This window comes from Diceros bicornis, chromosome 30 (assembly GCF_020826845.1).
Source record: "Diceros bicornis minor isolate mBicDic1 chromosome 30, mDicBic1.mat.cur, whole genome shotgun sequence".
NCBI classification, from domain to species: Eukaryota; Metazoa; Chordata; class Mammalia; order Perissodactyla; family Rhinocerotidae; genus Diceros; species Diceros bicornis.
In genome coordinates, this window is record NC_080769.1 from 6,495,745 (window position 1) to 6,520,390 (window position 24,646).

Sequence of the window (24,646 nt, forward strand, 5' to 3'; positions counted from 1 at the left end):
CCCTTTCACTTCACTCTATGAGTAGTGGATGAGGGCAGCTGCAACCCTAGCAGGTGTTTTTTTCAATTAAGACAGGGTTTCAAGAAAGGCCCGTGGAGGACTGAGTCCTTCTTGCCCAGTCCTGCAATTCTTCCTAGGAAGGATCCCACAGTGGTGGAAAGAAGAGTTGAACACGTAACAGTGAAGGTGCAGGGGAACTTAACATTCTTCTAGCATATGAAAGCAATTGTGCTATTCATTTTCTAATATTTATATATATAACACATATTTAAACATATATAAAATAGTTTTAGAGTACTCATGAGTTTTCACAAATTTATACTGCCATCAAATTTTAAAACCATACCCTCACTCCAAAAGAACAGTCCTGTGGTGCTCATTTGAATGACACCCCTCCAATAGGTAAGTTAATGCTAAAAAAAAGGAATACATTCCATTTCCTTCGCTGTTTTAAAGCTCAAAGCTGTTACTGCTGTTTCCCACTTTTCCACAACATGTGCTAAACATTTAGGCATATGCAAATAAAACCTGTGAACAGCTACATGGGCTATGGGGCTTTGTGTATCATTGACTTTAGAGGCTTCCAGGGACTCCTGTGATGAAAAGACATTAAGAATTTCCCATTTTTCCTTTTATACTCAATAAGGCTATCACTCAGAATGATACCCCCTCTCTGCAGCTCACCTCAATTATTCCTTGGATGTTTGCCTCTACACATCCATAGCTTTTCTTGGAGTTTCCACTGGGAGATCACAGTGGACTTGCATAGATATCAATCTACTCATAGAATACACTCAGGATGAGCCAGAGAAATGCAGAGGAATGCAACTGTTTCTCTAAATGTGAACACTTCTGTGGTTTAATTTAACCCAAATATGAAAATATACTTTCCTGTGAATTACTATTATTTGATAAACTTGCCATACATAAAAATGTATTCCAACTCTTTAATAGTATGGAAAATAAAAAAAAGGCTCCTATAGCCACCACCCTGTGCCTATCCAGGACTGCAACACAAGGCCAAAAAGAAAATTCCAACAAATAAAAAATGTCATTTTTCAATGGCCCCTTAACGCAGAACAATTAAAACATTACTAAAAAATTAAAAAGAAAGTATTATTAACTGAAATAAAAAGCACTACCTAGTAGTCTTATGTACCACTGATGAAATATGAGTTGCAGAGTTATTTCATCTCAACATTCATTTCTGAAAGTAATTAATAGATTCCATTCAATGTTGTACTTTAAGAGAGAGGCTTGCTAAATACAATATATTTACAACTTTTATAGCAACTCTTTCATGTTGAAAGTTTTTGAGAACATTATACACAAATTAGTTTCCATCAAGCTTTCAAACATGACTTACGTGTATATTTTTTTGGTGGGAGTTTCACAAAGAAGAACACAGGCCAAATGAAATCTTTCCCGTGGTGTTTACATTCAAGAAGTTTTTATTAAGTGAGTCCTTTTATGCCTTCAGAAAGAACTCAGATGACAAAAGACTTCCCCACATTTTCATTTACATGTTTTTTTCCTCTAGTGTGTATTCCTGCATATTCTCAAGTTTTCATGAGAAATAAAGGCTTTCCCATTTTCCAGATATTCATAGGGTTTCTCTCCAGTGTGAATACTTTCATGTATTTGAAGAGAACTAGAAGAAGTGAATGTTTTACTGCAGTTTTTGCATTCACATGGTTTCTCTCCAGTGTGACTTCCTTCATGTCTTTGAAATCATCTGTGAGAAATCAATGCTTTCTCACATTCCTCACAATTATAAGGTCCATAACCAGTGTGAAAGATCATGTGTGATCAAAGACTTGAGGGAGCAGTAAAGGTTTTCCCACATTCCTTACATTTACAGGGTTTCTCTCCAGTATGAATTCTTTCAGGTATTTGAAGAGAACCGGAAGAAGTGAAGGCTTTACTGCATTTTTTACATTCATAGGGTTTCTGCCCACTGTGATGTCTTTCATGTATTTGGAGAGCTTGAAGAGAAATGAAAGCCTTACCACATTCCTTACATCCAAAAGGTGTGTTCCTTCTGTGTGAGTTCTTTGGTGTACTTTTAAGTTAGCGTACAAACTGAGGGCTTTCCCACATTCGTTAGATTCTTAGGGTTTCTCTCCAATGTGACTCCTTTCATGTATTTCAAATGAACCTGGAGAAATGAATACTTTCTCACATTCCTTACATGTATAAGGTCCATCTCCACTGTGAGTGATCGTGTGTGCTTGAAGGTCTGTGAGAGCAATAAAGGCTTTCCCACAGTCTTTACATTCAAAGCATTTCTCTCCAGTGTGATGTCTTTCATTTGTTTGGAGTATTAAGACAACTAAATGCTTTACTACATTTTTTATATTCATATGGTTTCTTTCCAGTATGATTTCTTTTATGTATTTGGAACCCTTTAACAGAACTGAAGGCTTTGCCACATTCCTTACATTCATAGGGTTTCTCTCCATTGTGAATTCTTTCATGTATTTGAAGATAACTGGAAGACCTGAATGCTTTACCGCATTTTTTACATTCATAGGGTTTCTCTCCAGTATGAATTCCTTCATGTCTTTTAAGAGAACTGAGTCTAGTGAATGCTTTACTGCACTTTTTACATTTATAGGGTTTCTCTCCAGTATGAGTTCTTTCATGTATTGGAAGAGAACTGGGAAAAGTGAAGGCTTTCCCACATTCCTTACATGCATAGGGTTTCTCTCCAGTGTGACTCCTTTCATGTTTTTGCAATACACTGGGAGAACTGAATACTTTCTTGCATTCCTTACATTTATAAGGTCCATCTCCAGTGTGAAAGATCATGTGTGACTGAAGGCTTGAGGGAAATGTAAAGGATTTCCCACATTGTTTACATATGTAGAGTTTCTCTCCAGTATGAACTGTTTCATGCATTTGAAGATAACTGAGTCTACTGAATGCTTTACTACATTTTTTACATTCATAGGGTTTCTCTCCAGTATGAGTTCCTTCATGTCTTTGAAGAGAACTGAGTCTACTGAATGCTTTACTGCATTTTTTACATTCATAGGGTTTCTCTCCAGTATGAGTTCTTTCATGTCTTTGAAGATTACTGGGAAAAGTGAAGGCTTTCCCACATTCCTTACATTTATATGGCTTCTCTCCATATTTTTGACACTCATACGCTTTGTGTTCAGTGTGACATCTAATGTGCCTATTAAAGGATGAACGATGCTTGAAGACTTTTCCACATGCATTGCATTTATAGGGCTTTGCTGCAGTAGTTTTCTTGTTCAGATTGAGATTTGAAATAAGGCTAAAGTTTTCTCCACATTGACGATCCTCTTCACTCTCACAGAGTCTCTCTACCACATGATTTCTGTAAAAAATGAGAAGCACATTATTAATGATTTATTTAGAATGATTTGATATTTATTACAATTTATAGGAAATGTATAGTTTTTCTGTCTTGTCTGAATTCTCTGAAATTGAATATACTGAATATTCTGCAAGATGCCTTCACCCTTCCTATTAAAAAAACAATGATATTTCTATATAGGGTTTATTAACACTCTTTCCAAGTGAATTATTTTCCAAAAACTGAACCACTACATGACATTTCAGAAGGCATATATACAGAAAATTTTCTAAGAATAGCTAAACCTGAAGCAAAGGTTATTTGTTTGGATTCTCATGTGAGACACTGCTTTCTGTTCTTAGTGTGACTCACCTTAGTATTCTCCCCTGGTTTTTGTACTGATCGTCAATGTCATGAACTTTCCATGTTTTTCCTGAAATGCAGACTCAAAAAGTTGATATCAAAGATATTAGAAATTATAGAAAAATGTTCAGATTCTAAGTCCATGATGGGCTATGATCATTTCTCACTTATTTACCAACATCCCCCCCTTTCCATATTCTATATCTTCAAACAATGTTGATGGGCAAGAAACACTTGTTTTCTAGTTGATAAAGTAAAGAAATGTTCTCATTCTTACCTAATGATTCAAGGTTCCTGAAGGTTTCCAACATCACATCTCTGTACAGTTTCTTCTGTGAAGGATCTAGTAAAGCCCACTCCTCTGGGGTGAAGTTCACAGCCACATCCTCAATGGCCACTGGGTCCTAAAACATCACAAATGTGTGTAGAGTAGGATGCATAAGACTCACAGCACTGGGGATCTATATTCCATTTGTAGGAAGGTTATGCATGATTCTGTTATCTCTATTTATTCTATGTTGTGATCATCAAAACCTCACTGCTTTTCTGTACACAATTCCTCATCAATTTAACAGCACTGTGAACACATGGAAATTATTTACACATTTTTACTGTGATCTCATTACATCATATTTGTCTGTAATGCCAGGGTCCAAAGCATGTTGAGAAATGACAGAAATGCCATAGAGATGAAACAAATATTATCATTTTAAGACTAATGATTCCTTGTGAGAAAAGTTCATCTTCTTCTTTATTACCCTTCAGTAACAGCATTCTATGAGGCAGAGGTTCAAATCTGCATGAGGTTTCAAAAGATAAAGACATTAGTGAGCAACTGGAAGCTTTTTTGTCTAGTCCCATCACCAGAGAGTCCAGAAGGACTATAGAAATCAAACATTTAACAAACTCCCAGCTGGCAGCATTGTCCTAAAGTACTCCAGGCCATTACAAGTGAGCAGATGCAGCTGGCTGAATGTAAATATTCTTATAGGGAAGCATTGCATTTAACTTGCGTAATATTTATCGTAGTCTCAGTTCTTCATTTCTCTCTCTGTCTGATTTGATGGGACTAGAATGTTATTTGGAACTTAGCGCTCAGACACAAGGAAGAAGGCATGACAACTTAGACCATAAAATCCCTATACTCACTTGCCTCAATTTCCACTAACTTGAAGAACACATAGTGAGATAATTATGTGCCATAGGAGCTTTTTCCAATCAACTGCTAACAGTGTACCCTGGGCTGTGCTACCCTTGAGGAACAGATTAAGAGCTGCAGATTGCAAGAGGGTCCATCTAAGTCCACAAAGCTTTGATAGTCAATTTGCCCATGATTATAAAATACGTGAAGGGTTTATCAGTGATTTCCTCCAAAAAACATAAAATCTCCATTCCCCAACTTCAAGAGGAAGTGTCTGCCTACCAGCCACTCGAGGTGATACCTTGCCAACTTCTGATCCCACATGTAAGGAAGTTACAAGCTGTTATTCTTGATCTCACAAGGAAAAGAATGAACAAAATTAAAATAAACAACTCTTCCTAGATCCTTAAGAGCCTTGAGGTCACAGGGCAAAACACTGTCTCCAAAATTGGGAAAAGAAAAAAAAAACAGCATTTTGAAATATGTCCCAGGTATTCTGTTCTTAACAAGGCCTGTACTAAACAAAAAATCTATTTCACCAGAGTCCAATGCAAAGTCAAAAAGAACAAAACGGTAGAAGATAATATCCATGAAATCTAGGACAACTCTCTTTAACACAATGTTTAAAATACACATAATGGGAATATCTGAAGGAAAAGAAAGACAGAAAGAAACAGAAGAAAGAAGTGAAGTAACAATCACCAAAATATCCTAAAATTAATGAGAGCTGGGAAACTACATACAGGAGGCTCAAAGAACACTAAACACTATAAACTACAGAAGTGCACACCCAAGAATATCATATTCAAACTAGAGAAAAATCAAAGACAGAGAATATACTGAGAAATGCCAGAGAACAAACACACCTCAGGTATAAAGAAACAAAGATTTGAATTAAACTGACCTTATTTTCAAAAACAGTGCAAGCAAGAAGAGAGTAAAGTGAAATATTTAAAGTTTTGAAAATAAAAAAAGCACTCTCCTAGAATTCTCTATCAAGCAAAATTATCCTTCAAAATAAAGGAGAAATAATTTTCTGAGACAAACATTGAGGAAATTTGTCATGAGTACACCTACTTTGAATAAAATGTTCACAAATTTATCAGAAAGAATGTAAATGATAAAGGTAGAGGATTAGAAAAAGAAAAAAATGAAAGTAAAACATTTATAATTCTTATAGTCAATAAAACAGGTGACTCTGATTAAAATAATATTAGCAACAATGTATTTGGTAATGAGAAGCTTATGGACAAGTGAAATAAATGACAGCAATGTGACAAAGGACAGATAGGGGAAATTAGAAATAGTGTGTTAAGAGGTACTTGCACACAAGGAAGTGATATAGTGTTATTTGGCAGAGGAGGGGGGTTACTTATAAATATATATCAAAAACTCAAGGGCAACCACCAAAAAATGCTTTTCAAAAATATGTAGTTGTTGTATTAAGAGAGGAGAAAAAGCAATCAGAGAAAATGCTCCATTTCAGCCAGAGAAGGTGGAAAAAAGGTGGAGACAAAAAGAAACAAAACACATGGGCAAAAAATAGAAATCACTAAAACACTGGGTAAATATAATCCAGCTGTATCAATAACAATTTTAGTCATCAATCGTCTCAATACAATTGAAACACACAGTAATATCAGATTTCAAACACCAGAATTATATCTTGTCTACAAGAAACCCCACTTGAAACATAAAGACATAGACAGACTTTCATCTGTCTATGAGATTATGTAGGTAAAGGGATAGAGAAAATTATACCATGCCAACACTAATGGAAAGAAAGCTGCCATAGGTATGCAAATTATAGACAATGCAGATTCCAAACAGAAAATTCAGAGATTGAGAGAGACATTAGATACTGATACAGGGGTCTATTCTCCAAGAAGTCACAGCAATCCTCCCTGTGTACCTGCATAACAAAAGAGAGGCAAAATACATGAGGCAAGAACTGATAAAATGCAAGGAGAAACAGATGAATACAGAACTGTAGCTGTAGATTTCAACACCCTCTTATCACAGATTATAAATTCCAGTAGGGAGGAGACGAGGAAGGACAGAGATGACCTGAACAGCACTGTGGAACAACTGGATTTCATTGTAACCTATGGAACACTTCATACAACCGCAGAATACACATTCTTCTCAAGTTCACATGGAATATTCACCACGACAAACCACATTTTGGGACATAAAGCACACCTTTTTTTCTTTCTTTTTTTTGGTGAGGAAGATCAGCCCTGAGCTAACATCTGTGCCCATCTTTCTCTACTTTATATGGGACACCGCCACAGCATGGCGTGACAAGCAGTGTGTTGGTGTGTGCCCGGGATCCGAAGCCATGAACAGCGGGCCGCAGAAGCAGAGCATGCGCACGCACTTAACCGCCTGCGCCACCGGGCAAGCCCCTAAAGCACACCTTAACAAACTGAAAAGAACAGAAGTCGTATAAAATATGCTCTCACACCAGATAGGCGTTCATCTAGAAGTCAATAACAAGAAGATAGTTGGAAAATCCCCAAACACATGGCGATTCAACAACACACTACTAAATAACACACAGGATCAACGAATAAGTCTCAAGAGAAATAAAAACTTACTTTGAACTAAATGAAATAAGAACAGAACATACCAAAGGTTTTTGGATGAAGGAAAAAGAGTAGATAAGGAAAATTTTTGTCATGGAACAAATACACTGGAAAACCAAATCTATAAACAATAATGTAAGCATCTACCTTAGGAAACAATAAAAAGAAGAGTAAATTAAACTCAAAGCAAGCACAATAAAAGAAATAATAAAAATTAGAAAAGAAATCAATGTCACTGTGGAAATCAATGGAGAAAATTAAAACAAAAAAGCTGTTTTTTTGACAAGACTAATAATATTGATAAGCATCTAGTCAAGATAACAAAGAAAAGAGGGAAGACAGAAACTACTAATATCAGAAAGGAAAGGAGGAAATGAAAATAAAAAAGGATTTGATAAATACAACATCCATTTATGATAAACAAGTAATAGAGGGGGACTTCCACTTCTTAAGAAAGAACATCTTTATGAATCTTGTAGCTAAATTTATAACGTTTGTTCCATATGGCATGATTGTCTCTTTGAAACATCTGAAAGAATTCACAGCAACAGAAATAACTCCTGGAATTCATAAGACAGTATAGCAAGGTTGAAGGATATGTGAGTCAACTGCTTTCCTTAAAGATCCACACAAATATAGTGAAGTGATCTTTGACAGAGAAGGAAAGGCAATGCAAATGTAAAAAACAGTATTTTAAACAAATAGTGGTGGAAATAATGGATATCCACATGCGAACACACACACACAAAACAAATGTAGACCCAGGCCTTACACCTTTCACAAAAACTAAATCAAAACACATCACATCACTTTTCACATCTAAATGTAAAATGCCAAAGGAATAAACTCCTAGAAGATAACGAGAAAATCTAGATGACCTTGGGTTTGGAGATGAATTTTTAGATACAAAACCAAAAAGCAAGGTCCACAAAAGAGAAAAACAAAAATCCTACTTCATTAAAATGAAAAACTCCTGCTCTGAGAAAGACAGTGTTAAGGGAATAAAAACATAATTTACAGGGGCCAGCCCACTGGTGCAAGTGGTTAAGTGCGTGCGCTCTGCTGCGGCGGCCCGGGGTTCGCCAGTTTGGATCCCGGGCGTGCACCAACGCACCGCCTGTCAAGCCACGCTGTGGTGGCGTCCCATATAAAGTAGAGGAAGATGGGCGTGGATGTTAGCCCAGGGCCAGTCTTCCTCAGCAAAAAGAGGAGGATTGGCAGATGTTAGCTCAGGGCCGATCTTCCTCACAAAAAAAAAAACATAATTTACAGAGTAAGAGAAAATCTTTGTAAAACATATCAGATAAATGAGTGGTATTTGAAATATCCAAAGAACTCTTAAAACTCAACCGTCAGAAGACAAACAACCCAATTTAAAAATGGGCAAAAGATCTCATCAGACAGCTCACCAAAGAAGATATATAGATGGGAAATCAGCAATACAAAAACATGCTCCACATCAAATGTCACTGGGAAACTGTAAATAAAACAATAATAAGGTATCATTAAAATCCTGTTAAGTGGGTAAAACTCAAAACACTCAGAACACCAAGTATTGGTGAAGATGCAAAGCTATAGGTAATCTTCATTCACTGCTGCTGGAAATGGAATTTGGTATGCCTGCAATGGAAGACAGGAACTTTCCTTCAAAACAAAATACACTGTTACTACATAGAGTAGATCCAGCAATCACACTCCTTGGTATTTTTCCAAATGAATTGAAACTTTATGTCCACACATAACCTACACATGAACGTTTATAGGTATTTTATTCATACTTGGCAAGACAAAGTTTTATGCAAGACGTCCTTCAAGAGTCTAATAGACAAAAACAATTGGTGTATCCATACGATGAAATACTATTCAGTGATAAAGAAATGAAGTATCAAGTCATAAAAACACATGGAGGAACCTTAAAAGTATATGGCTAAGGGAAAGAAGCCAACGTGACAAGGCTATGTAATGGATGATTCCAAGTATGTGACATCCTGGAAAAGACAAAAGCATGAGCTAGGAGAAAGATCTTTGATTGTAAAGGATTTGGGGATTGGAGAGGGATGAATCAATAGGTGGAACACAGAGGATTTTTAGGGAAGTGAAACTGTACTATATGAAACAGAAATGATGGATACACATCATTACACATTTGCCAAAACCCATCAACTGTATAACACAAAGAGTCAATGCCAATGTACACTGTGTACTCTAATGCATCAATATGGCTTTGGTAATTGTAACAAACATACCAAAGTAATATAAAATATGAAAAATAGTGCAAACTGTGTGGATGCAGAGAGAAGGGTGATGTGGGAACTCTCTGAAATTCCAATCAATTTTTCTATAACCAAAAACTGTTCTAAAAAAACTGAAGTCTTTCAAAAAAAAAAAATTGAAGACAGATTCATTACAATTCACCCTGATGACTGAAACAGGACATCTCTCATTCAACTGATTTCAACTGATTTCAATAAGCCAGTACGGTGCTCTATGAGCCTGAGACCCATAAGGGGGGTGAAACTTCCATCAAATGCCTTGTTGGAGAGCAGGGCACTGTATTCTCTGAGAACTGCCATGGTTACTATCAGTAGTGTCAGAACTCCAACGTGCATGAGTGTTCTGGTGAGTCCTTGTATTGTAGACCTAGTAAAGTACAGACAAGTGTTACCTTGATTTCTCTACTGGATTTCTCTGAGTCAAGAGATTCCTGGGCCAGCCCCATGGCTTAGCGGTTGGGTGCGCGCGCTCCGCTACTGGCAGCCCGGGTTCGATCCCGGGTGTGCACCAATGCACCGCTTCTCCGGCCATGCTGAGGCCGCATCCCACATACAGCAACTGGAAGGATGTGCAACTATGACACACAACTACCTACTGGATCTTTGGGGGGAAAAAAAATGGAGGATTGGCAACAGATGTTGGCTCGGAGCCGGTCTTCCTCAGCAAAAAGAGGAGGATTAGCATGGATGTTAGCTCAGGGCTGATCTTCCTCACAAAAAAAAAAAAGAGAGAGAGAGAGAGATTCCTATAGTTCTTTTACGACAAATGGGCATCTCTTAGAAAACCATCCAAGAGTTTGTGAACATATGAAGATGAGCCTTCATATTTTTGGTCAGTAGTGAGACTTTTGGCCAGTAGTAAGATGACTGCCTGATGTTTGGTTAGCTCTGGTGACACTTGTTTGGTTCTTCATCAGGGATGTGCCAATTAAGGGATGAAGACCAGCAACTCTCCACTGAGCTCCAACATGCATGAAGGTACACTCTTGTCCTTAAAGTCTAAGCACTCCTTAGTGCTGTGCATTCAGTTAATCCCAAGGAACTACCCAGGGAATCAAGGTGTCTGGGAGAAGGCTGACCTTCTCCATCACCCTAGCATCTTTCAACAAACTGAAGAAAGGCCATGCCCCTCCTGCAGATGGCATAAGCTACAGGGCCAAGGTAAGTCTCCATCATATCACAAGTAGGTGTCAGTAGCAGGGCTGAGCTGGTGGGAGACTGTTTCCAGGGCCAAAGGCATAACACGCACCTCGGTCGAGTGTCACATGCTCAGTGCATATGAGAGCCTCTATATTCAAGAGATCTCAGTACCTAGTGACAATAGCAGCTGTAATGGCATACAGTGTGGGAACTAATGCAGTTTCTTGCAACAGAAGACTATGGACAACTTAAGGCCCTCCTCCAGAGAGCCTCAAACCACTGCCATCAGGATTAGAGGCCTCCTCAATGACAATTCATTTCTTTGTAGAGTTTAAGGACCAGGGTTAAGTCGGGTTTGAACTAATCCCTTTGCTGGGCCAAACTCAGACTGTGGGTGTTGTCCACTATAACCCAGAGGGTGAGGATCTTTGTGGCAATAGATGAGGGGCTGGAGCAGAGTTACTTAGGGGCCCTGGTGAGTTCTCTGCAATCTTGCTACCTACTGGCTGCATTTTCCTGTCCTTTCTTTCTCTTTGAAATAATTCCTCTTTAACCAGAGACCATCTGATGGGCTCAGCTCATGCACAGGTATAATCATCCCTGAACCCCCAGACTCCCTGTAATGTCAAGTTGACACTAACCTCAGTCTCACCTTCACTCGAAACACACAGATAGTTTCCACCAAAGACATAACCCAGGACCTCATTGAGGAGGGCCCCATTCCCAGACTCCTGCTCCCAAGGGAACTGAAACTGCCAATTCAGAGTCCTCTGTACATAACAGAACCAGGCGTGGTGGGTCAACAATGCACACAGGGCAGCACAGCTCACAGGAGGAGCTGCCCAGCAAGCAGCAGCTCACAGTGCAGGAGCCTCCAGGCTTTCTCATCAGCCCATCCAGATAAGAAGGCCTAGGGGAAAGGGAGGGGTGAGGCTTAAGTTTTCAGAAGTTAAACATCAAATATGTGGACCCTGGCCAGTCATTACAAGAATAAACACTGGCTTGTTTTTACATAAAGAAACACTAACAGGATGATGAAGCAGTAATCAAAACTGGTCATTGGAGGGGGACTGGAGTAAGAGCAGAGGAGTGGGGCAGGACATGCAGGCAGGGAGTCAAGTTAGTTTCCCATGTGTTATTTAGTTAAAATGGGGACACAAATTTATATACACATATCTTCCTATGGTTGATCATTATTTTTAATTAACTTCTGCTTTTTAAAATTAGTTTAACTTTAACTTTCCTACATAGGAAACCACTGTAAGATATAATCCTTTAAAAACTAACATAAAATAGCAGACAATAAAAAAAATTACAAACCCCTTTCTAAATAATAAAGGACAAGGGGTGTAATAGTTTGTCCCTCCACTATATTTCACACTGGGGATATTTTCAGGACGGAGTAGCGTATTAGAATACATGAGGGGTTTGCAACTAAGCCCTGAAATAAACTAGGAATTCCAAAGATTTACATCAGGTTTGACCTGTTTCCTCATATCACTGAAAACAGAAATTCAAGTGCTTTTCCTCACATCCATTAAAATAGGAATTCATTTGCCTTAGGAATAGTATAGCCTTTTTAAAAAATTTCTTTTAATTATTATTATTATTATTTTATTGGGTCATGATGGTTTATAACATTGTGAAATTTCAGGTGTACATTATTATTTATCAGTTTCTACATAGACTGCAGGGTGCTCACCACCAATAATCTACCATATGATTTCACTCATATTTGGAAATTAACACTCAGAACTGTTTGGTGGTTACCAGGGGTAAGGAGGTTGAAGGACAGGCACAAGGGTTGAAGGGACACATTTATATGGTGATTGACAAACAATAATGTACAACTAAAATTTCACAATGTTATAAACTATTATGACATCAATAAAAAACGATTAGAGGGGCTAGCCCGGTGGCATAGCGGTTAAGTTCGTGCCTTCCGTTTCAGTTCGCCGGTTCGGATCCTGAGAACAACATAGCACTCATCAAACCATGCTGAGGCAGTGTCCCACATACAAGAGCTACAACTCTACAACTATGACACACAACTATGTACTGGGCTTTGGGGAGAAAAAAGAAAAAGGAGGAAGATTGGCAACAGATGTTAGCGCAGGGCCAATCTTCCTCAAAAAACAGAAGGAAACAAAAGGATTAGAAAGAGAAAAAAAAGAGCAAGTTAGTACAGATCATAAGGGAGGCCCCAGCTAGAAAACCCTGAAACGAGACCGTCTTATGTCCTCAGGGATCAAGGGCTTGGAATAAGGCTGGGAGGCTAATTATGGAACTGTGACCCTTTTTTAGAAGTGGAAACTCTTAAATGTGTCCTCACCATCTGTAATCAAGAATCAGGCTCCATTTTAATCTGTGATCCTTGCTAGCGATGAGCCTTCCACCCATCCCTTCCCCACCCCACTCATTTGGTACTGAAGATAAAGAATCCCGGAGCACTTGGCTCTGGTAGGAAGTTTGAATCCCACAGCCCTAGCCTGGGTTCAAGGAATCTTCTCAGTCTAACCACAGGGTGCTCATTAAAGTCTCAGGTGTACATATAACACTGGAAGGAAATTTATTTTAGATCAATTTTTGCCTGTGTCCCTGGAGAGCTTTCAAATGTTAACTGCTATAATATCTAGACCTAAGGAAATTGATCTCTATTTTCACTGATATAAGAAAAACAATAAATTATGTAAATGTGGGATGCACCTGGAAAGTCTTCCTTCAACCTCCAGCTTTACTGTGGTATAACTGACTAATAAAATTGTCTGTGTTTAAACAGTACACTGTGATGATTTGATATACGTATACAATTTGTATACCTGAAATTTGCTAAGACAGTGGATGAAGCGTTCTCACCACACACACACAAAAAGTAACTAAGGATCTAGAGTGGAATTGATGGGTCATATGGTAATGTTAGGTTTTATATTTGAGGAACTCCTAGACCTTTTTCCACAGTAACTGCACCATTTTCTATTCGCACCACCCATGTATGAGAGTTCAAATTTCTAAATATATCCTCTACAAAACTTGTTATTACCTCACTTCTTGACTGTGGCCATCCCACTGGTTGTGAAGTGGTATCTCACTGGGGTTGTGACTTGCATTTCCTTGATGACTAACAATGTCCAGCATCATTTCATATGCTCTCCACCATTTGTCTATCTTCCTTGGAAGATACTATATTCAGACCTTTTGCCAATTTCAAATTCATTATTTGACTTTTTATAATTAAGTTTTAAGAGGTCCTTAGATATTTTTGATACAAGTTCCTTATCAGATATATGATTTGCAAAATTTTCTTCCATTCTGTTGGTTCTGCTTTCACTCTCTTGCCTTAAAAATTTTTCTTTTTTGTGGTAATATACACATGCCATAAAAATTAACCAATTTTTAAGTGTATAGTTCAGTTGTAGCATGTGTCGGTATTTGCTTTCTTTTTAAAGCTGAATAATACACCATTGTTTGTATGTACCAAATTTTTTCATTCATTCATCTGTTGCTGGACACTTGGGTTACTTCCACCTCTTGGATTTTGTAAAGACGAGTGGACATATATCTAAGTCTCTGCCATCAGTTCTTCTTCAATTCCCAGAAGCAGCATTGCTAGTCCAGATAGTAACTCATTTTGTAATTTTTGGAAGAATCGCCACGTTGTATGTCATATCATCAACACGATTTTATATTCCCAGCGATAGTGCACAAGGGTTCCAAAGGGTGTTTTTACTCTCTTGATGGTGTCCTTTGAAGCACAAAAGTCACTAGTTTGGTGAGGTCCAAATTAACTATTTTGTTCCGTTTTTGCTCTTCGTGCCTTATCTAACAATTCTTTGCCAAATGTTTTATCTAAACTATGTGTTATAGTTTATTCTTCTGTGGAGGTCTTTATCCTTTCTGGTAAATTATTGTATGTGGTGTCATGTAAGGATAAAACTCTTTCTTTTCCACATGGCTATCCAGTTGGCCCACCACCAATATATGCAAAGAGTATTCTTGCCCCATACTTGGTACTTTGTTCAAACATCAGTTGACCACAGATATATGGGTTTATTTCTCAAATCTCAACCTATTCCATAGATCTGTATGTCGATCCTTTTGTCAGTATCACACTCTCCTGATTACCCTTGCATATTACAAAGTTTGAAATCAGGAAATGTTAATTCTACCACTCTTTATTTTTCCAGATTGTTTTGGCTATTCTGGTTCCCTTGCAATTGCACATAACTTTATGAAAGAGCTTCCCAATTTGTATAAAGGAATAAGCTGGGATCATGACAGGTATGTGCTGAATCTCAGATCATCTGGGGAACAGTGCCATTTCAACAACGTTAAGTCTTCTGATCCATGAAATTGGTATGTTTTCCCATTTATTTATACATTCATTAATTTCTTTTGATCATATTTTGCAGTTTTCTGAGTATTCATTTTGTACTTATTTTGCTGAATTTATTCCTTAGTATTTTATTTCTTTTGATTTTATTGTCAGTGTTTCTTTTTTTTTTTTTAAAGATTTTATTTATTTCCCCCCCACTAAAGCCCCAGCAGATAGTTGTATGTCATAGTTGCACATCCTTCTAGTTGCTGCACGTGGGACACGGCCTCAGCATGGCCGGAGAAGTGGTGTGTCGGTGCGCGCCCGGGATCCGAACCCAGGGCCGCAAGCAGCAGAGCGCACGCACTTAACCGCCAAGCCATGGGGCAGGCCCTGTCAGTGTTTCTTAAATTTATTATCAGATTGTTCATTGCAAGTATATACAAATAGAATTGATTTTTATATTTTGATCTTGTATCCTATCATTTTGCTGACCTTAATTATCAGTTCTAATAATGTTTTAAGTGGATTCCTTCATGTTTTCTGAAAACAAGATATCTCAGCTGGAAGTAAAGATAGTTTTACATCTTTTTAACCACTCTTTATGCATTTTATTTCCTTTTCTTCCATAATGGTTGTAGCTAAAATCTCCAGTACTTGCAGAATAGAAGCAGCAAGAGCAGACATCCTTCTTTGATTCCGTATATTCAGGAAAAAGCATCCAGACTTTTACAATTAAGTATAATATTAGCATGGGTTTTCCATAGATGCTCCTTATCAGGTCAGCAAATTTCCTTCTACTCCTAGTAATGAGTGCTTTAATCATGAAAGGTACTGGATTTTGTCAATTATTTTCCCTGAGTCTATTGAAATGATCTGCCATTTTTGCTTTTATTCTATTGATATCCTTTATTACATAACTGGATTTTGAGATGTTAACCCAACCTTTCATCCCTGGAATAAATCCCACTTGGTCATGGTGTATAATTCTTTTATATATTGCTGGATTGGGTCTGCTAGTATTTGTTGTACTGGCCTCACAAAATGAATGTGAAGTGTTCTCCCCATTCTAATTTTTAAAAGAGTGTGTTAAGAATTGGTATTAAAGAACCTTTGACTGTTTCAGAGAATCCTGTATTGACGCCATCTGGGACTAGCTTTACTTTGTGGATGGTTGTTTGTTTACTAACTCAACTCTTTCACTTGTTATAATTCTATTCAGATTTTCCATTTATTCTTGGTTTAGGTTCAATAAATATATACTGTATTCTACATTCTCTTTCTATATACACATATACACACAACATATACACTATATGCAGCATTACATAATTCTATACTATATACTACATTTTTATACAGTACAAAATATCGCTTTTTAATATAGATGAAAAAAGCCTCCACAAAATACTAGTACACCGAATCCAGCAATATATAAAATGACTTGAACACCATGACCACACGGGATTTAACCCAAGAAAGAAATGCTGATTTTACATCTGAAAGTGAATTGACATAAGAAACCACTATTACAATCAACATCAAAAACTACAAGATCATCTCAATAGATAAAAACAAGCATTAGACCAAGTTCAACACCCCTTCACAAGGAAAGCACTCAATAAACTGTGATAAAATCCCTCAGTAAACTACCTCAACCTGAAATAAAGCATCAATGAAAACCCACAGCTGACATCATTCTTGATGGTGAAAGACTGGAGGCTTTCTCTCTAAGATCAGAGAGAAGACAGAGACGTCTGTTCTCACCAGTTCTACCCAACGTGGTAGGAAAGACGCTACCAGCGCAATTAGGCAAGAACATGGAAAAAAACAACCATTCCAGATTTCAATGAACATACACATATAGCTCCAGAGACAGATGTACAGAAACACACAGACTTTGTCACGGCACATATCGGAAAACACACTCAGACACAGACACGCAAACTCACAAACTCTCAGAGTTTGTGACTCAGAGACACACCGATGTTCCCATAGACACACAGCCCAGGCCCTCTGCACTCCTCCCCACTTTACTTTTTATGGCCAATCATCAGACACATTGTATAATTCTATTTATATATTTTCTTTCTTCTTTCCTAGAATGTCAGCTTTAAAGCAAAGAGGAATATTTGCTCTGCTTTGTTCAACAAAGCACCTACCAGGGGCCAGCACGGTGGTGCAAGCAGTTAAGCACATGCGCTCCACTGCGGCGGCCCAGGGTTAACCGGTTCGAATCCTGGGCGCGCACCGATGCACTGCTTGGCAAGCCATGCTGTGGCGGCGTCCCATATAAAGTGGAGGAAGATGGGCATGGATGTTAGCCCAGGGCCAGTCTTCCTCAGCAAAAAAAAGAGGAGGATTGGCAGATGTTAGCTCAGGGTTGATCCTCCTCACAAAAAAAAAAAAAGCACCTACCAGAAGGCCTGTCACACCAATATTTCTTGCATATTGAGGCTTATCAAGAGACAGACAGAAAAACACATACTCACTCATATGGAAGCTTTACACAAACCTCATCATAGGCCCAGATCTTCACGAAGTGAACTGTTCTCACTCCCATCCCACCTGGTAGAGGGGTGTCTCCTGGCTCCCAAACCAACCCCCAAAGAGGGTGTCTCAGATCCTCTAGATGGGGAAGGGATTTCACCCTTCCTGACACCATACAGGACAAAAAGTACATCTCTATAAAAAACACAAAATTGGAGACCGGATGGCAGAGTCAGGACCCAAAATGGCTAGAGTCATTATTTCCAGCCCATCTCACTGCTACAAAAGCATCCAGAAACTCACTCATCATGAATTGTCCCTTTGTCACTTTGCTTTTCTGTTGTGAGCTCAGTGAGGGACCAAAGGTGAGTATGTCCTTGCTCAGCACCCATGTCCTCTGCTGCAGGCTCCTTGGTAGACATCACCTCTGCTGTGGACTCATATTCCCACAGACCTCACTCAGTCCCCCCCACGGTGGCCCCACCATCTTAACTGAACACATTCTCCTAGGATCAGGGTCCAATTTATACCCTTGAGATTTTAATTTATGGAGGTGATGAAGTGACAATATGCACAGGCCAGCGACATATAAAGATTTTTATTACTTACACTTCCCAAGATAGGGAGGCATGCCATGCCAGGCAGGGTCACAGGTGATACATCAGGTTTGCTCAGGAGTTTGACAAAAATTTAGGCCTCGGGGCCGGCCCCATGGCTTAGCGGTTAAGTGCGCGCGCTCCGCTGCTGGCGGCCCTGGTTCGGATCCCAGGCGCGCACGGACACACGGCTTCTCCGGCCATGCTGAGGCCTCATCCCACATACAGCAACTAGAAGGCTGTGCAACTATGACATACAACTATCTACTGGGGCTTTAGGGGGAAAAATAAATAAATAAAGCTGTTGGAGATCCACGAGGATAACCCAGTAAAGGTGCATCATGTCGCTTCAGAGGAGAAGGCCAAGTGCAGCTGAGAGGCTGTTGACACAGGCACTGACAGAACAGACTTAACCAAATCTATGAGAGCAGGATATTTATCACTTGCTGATTGGTTGTAGCCAGTAATTTCCACACTGTTGGGACTGGGTATAGAGGTCTGTGTGATGCAACCATAGCCTCAAGTTGAGGTAAACCACTCTGAGGTGTCATTCATCCTTTCCAGGTTTAATAACAGGACAAATCGGGCTGTTAGAAGAAGCACTGGAAACAGTCCACCCTTCACTAACTAGGTTTCCTATACAGTTTTCAATCCTTCAAGGCCCTGGGCAATTTACATTGGGCCATGTTAACGACTTGATTTGTGGGGTAAGGTCCCTAGGGTCACAATTTGTCAAGCCAATTTGTAAGTGGCAGAGACTTCATTTAACTGTAATTCTTGATCATTTGTTCAGAGCTTCCCAGCTCACTATGGGATATTTTAGGATAATAGGTGTTATGATCATGGAGAATTTAGACAAACCATAGTTCCAAAGGCTAAAGATGAAACATTTGGGCCGGCGCCGTGGCTTAGAGGTTAAGCGCACGCGCTCCGCTGCTGGCGGCCTGGGTTCGGATCCCGGGCACACACCAACGCACTGCTTCTTCGGCCATGCTGAGGCCGTGTCCCACATACAGCAAGTAGAAGGCTGTGCAGCTATGACATACAACTATCTACTGGGGCTTTGGGGGAAAATAAATAAATAAATAAATAAAAATTAAAAAAAATAAATTAAAAAAAAATAAAGATTAAACATTTGTCCTATTTGTCCTCTATATTGTATTCATTAACACCCCTAAGATCATCAGGGGAAACTTGCTTAAATTTAGTGGGATCCAGGTATAACTGTAATTTGACCCCTAGTATTGATTAACTGCCTGGAGGTTTCTGAATTAGTGTATTACGTCCCAGCTCACTATGGGATATTTTAGGATAATAGGTGTTATGACCATGGAGAATTTAGAAAAACCATAGTTCCGAAGGCTAAAGATGAAACATTTGTTTTTCCTGTTTTTCCTCTATATTGTATTCATTAACACCCCTAAGATCATCAGGGGGAACTGGCTTAAATTTAGTGGGATCCAGGTATAACTGTAATTTGATCCCTAGTATTGATTAACTGCTTGAAGGTTTCTGAATTAGTGTATTAAGTCAGATAGCAAAATTAATTCAGAACCTATGTTGTATAGGCCCAAAAGCCCAGCAGTGCACCTTTTTCTGTTTTGTTGCATAAATTCTTCAGTATATTTTAGATTTCTAATTGGGTCCAATTGTGGATCTTTGTTTCGATATTTTATCTATTTTTCCTTCCTCCTGATCTTTCCTGTTTTGTTGTCTTAATCATGGGACATACTCAGGGGAGGGAGTACCTCTTCACCCTGGTATTTATAAATTTTTTCCACCCAAGAGCCTCAAAACAGTGCCATCAGCATTAGGAGCCTCCCCTGTGACAACACTGGTTGTCTTAAAGGGTTTAAACCCTGGGCTTAAGTCAGGTTTGAACTAATACCTTGTGCCACATGGGAGCCATGGGTGTTGTCCCCTATAACCCGGAAGGTCAGGATCTTGGTGGCAGTAGAGGCAGGGGCAGCAGCAGCAGAGGTACTTAAAGGTACTGGTGAGCCCTCTGGTGTTAGGAGTGTGCACTCAGCCCACCACGTACTGCCTGCCTTTTCTCCTCTCCTCTCTTTTTTCTTTTAAATGACTGCTCTTTCAGGAGTGACCCTCTGATGGAGCCCCCTCTTGCAAAGGGCATAGTCCCTGTCTACACGCTACCCCTGGGGTATGTCAGGCCAACACAGCCTGTGGCATAGCTTCATTCTAACATGCAGATAAATCCTGAAAAAGACCCTGACCCAGGACTCATTTAAGGAGGCCCCAATCCCATAGTCCTGCTCCCAAATGCCTACAAATTGTTCAAACTGCCAACTCTGCTCAGCTGAGCCTAGAACTGAGGCTTAGTGGGTCAACACTGCAACAAGAGGCAGCACAGCTCACAGCACAGGCTCCCCAACAAGCAGCAGCCCACAGTGCAGGCCGCCACCAGGCAGCAGAGCAGGTGAGCAAGTCAGAGCAGAAGACAGACGCACGGGTCGGGGTCATGTCAGGACACGCTGCTTAGGGTGCCAGCTGTTATGGTCACTGCAGAGGGGTGGTTCCCATGTTGAGACTGAGGCAAGTGTGGTAGACTTACACACTCACTCACACACCCACACACACAGGGCAGGAAAAGGCTTAGGACTCACATAATAGAGGTCTGAGGGGGATGGCAGGCCAGCCTCTCAAGCGGCTCTGGAAGGGCTAAGAAAGCAAGGAATGGAGCCTGGCCTGGGTGTGCACTAGGCTGGGGGGTGGGGCCGGGGCAAGAGTTCTGCACACAGGCAGGGACTTGTGTGGTGGAATCTCCTGCCTGCTCTAGAGGAGAGAACACCCAGGCTTTCTCATCAGCTTGTCCAGGTGGGGGCACAAGGGGAAGAGGGAGGAGTGAGGCTTAATCTGTGAGAGTCATCCAAAATGTGGAGTCTGACTGCTCACTAAAAAGACAAATGCGAGGGGTCGGCCCCCTGGCTTAGTGGTTAAGGGCGCGCCCTCCGCTGCTGGCAGCCGGGGTTGGGATCCCTGGTGCACACCGACGCACCGTTTCCCCGGCCATGCTGAGGCCGCGTCCCACATACAGCAACTAGAAGGATGTGCAACTATCTACTGGGGCTTTGGGGGAAAAAAATAAATAAATAAAAAATTTTAAAAAATAATAATAAAATGATTTTCTTTAAAAAACAAAAAGACAAATGCGAGGGGTCGGCCCCGTGGCTTAGTGGTTAAGTGCGCGCACTCCGCAACTGGCGGCCCGGGCTTCAAATCCCGGGCGCGCACCGACGCACCGCTTCTCCGGCCATGCTGAGGCCGCGTCCCACATACAGCAACTAGAAGGATGTGCAGCTATGACATACAACTGTCTACTGGGGCTTTGGGGAAAAAAAGGAGGAGGATTGGCAATAGATGTTAGCTCAGGGCTGATCTTCCTCATAAAAAAAAATAAATAAGAATAAAAAGACAAATGTGGGTAAGAAAAATTTGCATCTCACTGATTGATTTATATAAAGAAACACTAACAGGAGGCTCAAGAAATGATCAAAACTGTATTTGGGGGTGGCTGGAGTAACGGTGCTGGAGGGGACCAGGATATATTGGCAGTGAGTCTTCTAGAGTGAGACTTTGAAATATCACAGATTTATTTCAAATAAACAAGGAAATTTATGTACACCATATTTTACTATTTAACAGTCTTTTATTTAATTTTAACTTTTGTACACAGGAAATCATTCTAAGATTTAAATCCTTTAAACACTACTGGTTACAACAATGTAAACCGTTCAAAATGAAAATTTCCAAATCTCTTTCTAACTAAAAGCACATGCAGCATCCTTGTTTGTCCTTCCCCTCTATCTCACACTGGGGGACTTTCAGGAATAAGCAGCATATTATAATGCAATAGGGCTTTGAGTTTATCCACTTCTATATAGTAGGATTTTTAAAGATTTACATAAGCTTTCAGAAGTTTCCCTCACATCAATCAAACAGAATTCAGATGCTTTAGCTTTTTAAATTTCTATGATCTCTAGGGACATGCACATATGAAGCCTGATCTAAAAATGAAATATGTACCTGAGAACTTCAATATATTCATCTCACATCTTGAGTTTCTCTTGCCTAAATGAAAAAAATATATATTTGTTTCCACAATTTTCTTACTTTCCTCACATCCTATCTCTCTATCAACTTAGAGTTTCAGTGCCCAAGCACTAAGGGAAACTAGAGCCAAAGGGCTGCACTATTCAATCAATAAAGGAATCCAAAGGAAATAAACACAAATACTGGAATCAGCACAGATAAGCAGCCTGCTTCCCACAGGACAGAAGGAAAGCCACACTCAGAAGCTTCCATATTCCTGACCCTCCTGGTTGAGACAGAAGCCCTGGAGTGGGTCAGTCCCTGGTGGAGGGGGGTGGGGCACCTGAGCAGCCACAGGAGTGAACTCTGGGAGCTCCACACACACCCTCTCCCCAGGGAATAATGCAACTACTCCCTCTCTCAGGCTCCCCGTCCCACAATGAGGAAAACTCAGCTGGACTCAGTTTAAGGTTCTGACAAAGTGAACTCCCAAATTAATGGACCCTAATCCAGGACACAGGACTCCTGACTTTCACAGACTTTCTCAATGTAAACAAATTACACTCTGAGTGCACCTACACTGTGGATGCAGCACTCCAACTTACGTCTAGAAAGAGGCCCAAGGAAACCACAGTTATAAAGTCAGAAAGGGAATCGGTGACTTCCTCCCACCCGCCACGTGCACATGCACCCCCAGCTTTCCAGGGCTCTGCAGCTCCTCTCAGTATAAAGGCTCCTTCCAGGGTGGGTGTGAGCAGGCAGGACACCTGCCGGGGGGAGGCTCCCCAGAAAGACCAAGGGGGCCTTAGCTTAGAGACAGTGCCCTCAGGCCTCTGCCCCCACTGGAGTTTTTTGGACCGCCACTGATACCTTAAATAACACAAACCTAGTGTTTGAACAATCCAGCTAAAACACTCAAACCAGTCTTTATGTGGAAATGAGGGAATAAAATTGTATGACTTTTTACTGACTCAATAAGAAACCCCACAGGAATGTACTGCATTCCAGAAATAAAGATGTTAATTATTTCCATGACAAGAGTTTGTTTTACAAACTATTAATCATATTTGAGCAACTTCAGTTCTGCCAGTCTAAGCCCTGGAAATCCATTTGAACTCACCGAAAATAAAAGAACAGACCTCAGAATATTAGAAATATGCTCAGGGAGGAAAAAAGAAAAACAATTTTTAAATCATGCAATGTAAAACTGGAATGTTTTATTTTTTTCTGAAACCAACGTTTTCCCGCTTTGGATACATTTTATATTGTCCTCAGGCTGTACTGAGTAAATAAATATTTATTCATTGAAAAACTGATAGTAAATAAAGTGAATATATCTTTTTTGTGTGTGAGGAAGATCGGCCCTGAGCTAACATCTGCAGATCCACCTCTTTTTGCTGAGGAAGACTGGACCTGGGCTAACATCCATGCCCATCTTCCTCCACTTTATACGGGACACCGCCACAGCATGGCCTGACAAGTGGTGCCTCGGTGCGCGTGGGGGATCTGAACGGGCGAACCCCGCCACGCCAAAGCGGAGCGCGCACACCTAACTGCTTGCGCCACCGGGCCCGCCCCGTGAATATATCTTTCCAAGGTGACAAACCCAGGAGGGGCGGTGCTGACAGGACCGATCACCCGGAAGTTTGCTAAGAGGAACCTCCACCCACAGGACTTGACTGAATGTGCCCAGGACACGTCCTGGGAGGAGAGACAGAGGATTTCATACAAGGTAGTTCCAGGAGGCTATTCGCTACTTTTTTCTCACGTAGAACATCCACAAACAAGAAATAAACCCTTTTAAAAGGGCCACCCAGTGACTATGGGAAAATGATAATTAAAATACTGGATGTGTTTGCAGTTGATGATGATGCTGTGAATCTGAGACTGGCAGTTGGCATTTGGGAACGTGAGGAAGGATCTGGAGATTTAGGGATTTACTGCCAGTCCCAGGGAGAGCAGCGGGACCAGGGTCGTGGATTTGAGGCCCTGCTCCCGAGACATTTAGAAAATTCAGGAGAACACGAGTCCCCCTGAGGTGAAAGGAGGGACTGGGGACCCCACAGCCCACAGCTCCTCCCACGCAGGAGCCCCGGAGACCGAATCACGACGGTCCCTGATGTTCCCCCCGTGGTCACCGCACCATCTGGGGACACGCGGGGCTGCGGGCGCAGAGCTGCCCAGAGAGGCTCCGGGGCCGAAGTCGCCGCGCGCAGTGACCACAGGACGCCCGGGGTCCCGGCTGCCGGCCCGGCCCCCACGCTGCGGCCGGAGGAGACTGAGGTCCGAGCGGCGCCACCGCGGACCCGGGTCCGCAGACTCGGAGGTGACCGCGGGGAGGCTGGTCCCGCCACGGCCAGTTCCGACC

General features: G+C 40.7%; 3 protein-coding genes across 4 annotated transcripts in view; 2 read left to right on the plus strand and 1 right to left on the minus strand.

Moving 5' to 3' along the window:
• The window catches only part of LOC131394538 (zinc finger protein 709-like), a 340,324-nt gene that overhangs the window by 254,210 nt on the left and 61,468 nt on the right, over nucleotides 1-24,646 (plus strand). The gene's annotated exons all lie outside the window — the stretch shown is intronic.
• The window catches only part of LOC131394559 (zinc finger protein 670-like), a 152,114-nt gene that overhangs the window by 104,367 nt on the left and 23,101 nt on the right, over nucleotides 1-24,646 (plus strand). The gene's annotated exons all lie outside the window — the stretch shown is intronic.
• LOC131394555 (zinc finger protein 709-like) overlaps nucleotides 816-24,646 on the minus strand; it is a 179,063-nt gene continuing 155,232 nt past the window's right edge. For both annotated transcript variants that reach the window (XM_058525948.1, XM_058525949.1), the window contains exons 2-4: nucleotides 3,966-4,092; nucleotides 3,698-3,770; nucleotides 816-3,346 (exon numbers count right to left, since the gene is read on the minus strand). In XM_058525948.1, coding sequence (XP_058381931.1) covers nucleotides 2,308-3,346; nucleotides 3,698-3,770; nucleotides 3,966-4,092 — 1,239 coding nt within the window. In that variant the 3' untranslated portion in view covers nucleotides 816-2,307. The remainder of the gene's footprint in view (nucleotides 3,347-3,697; nucleotides 3,771-3,965; nucleotides 4,093-24,646) is intronic.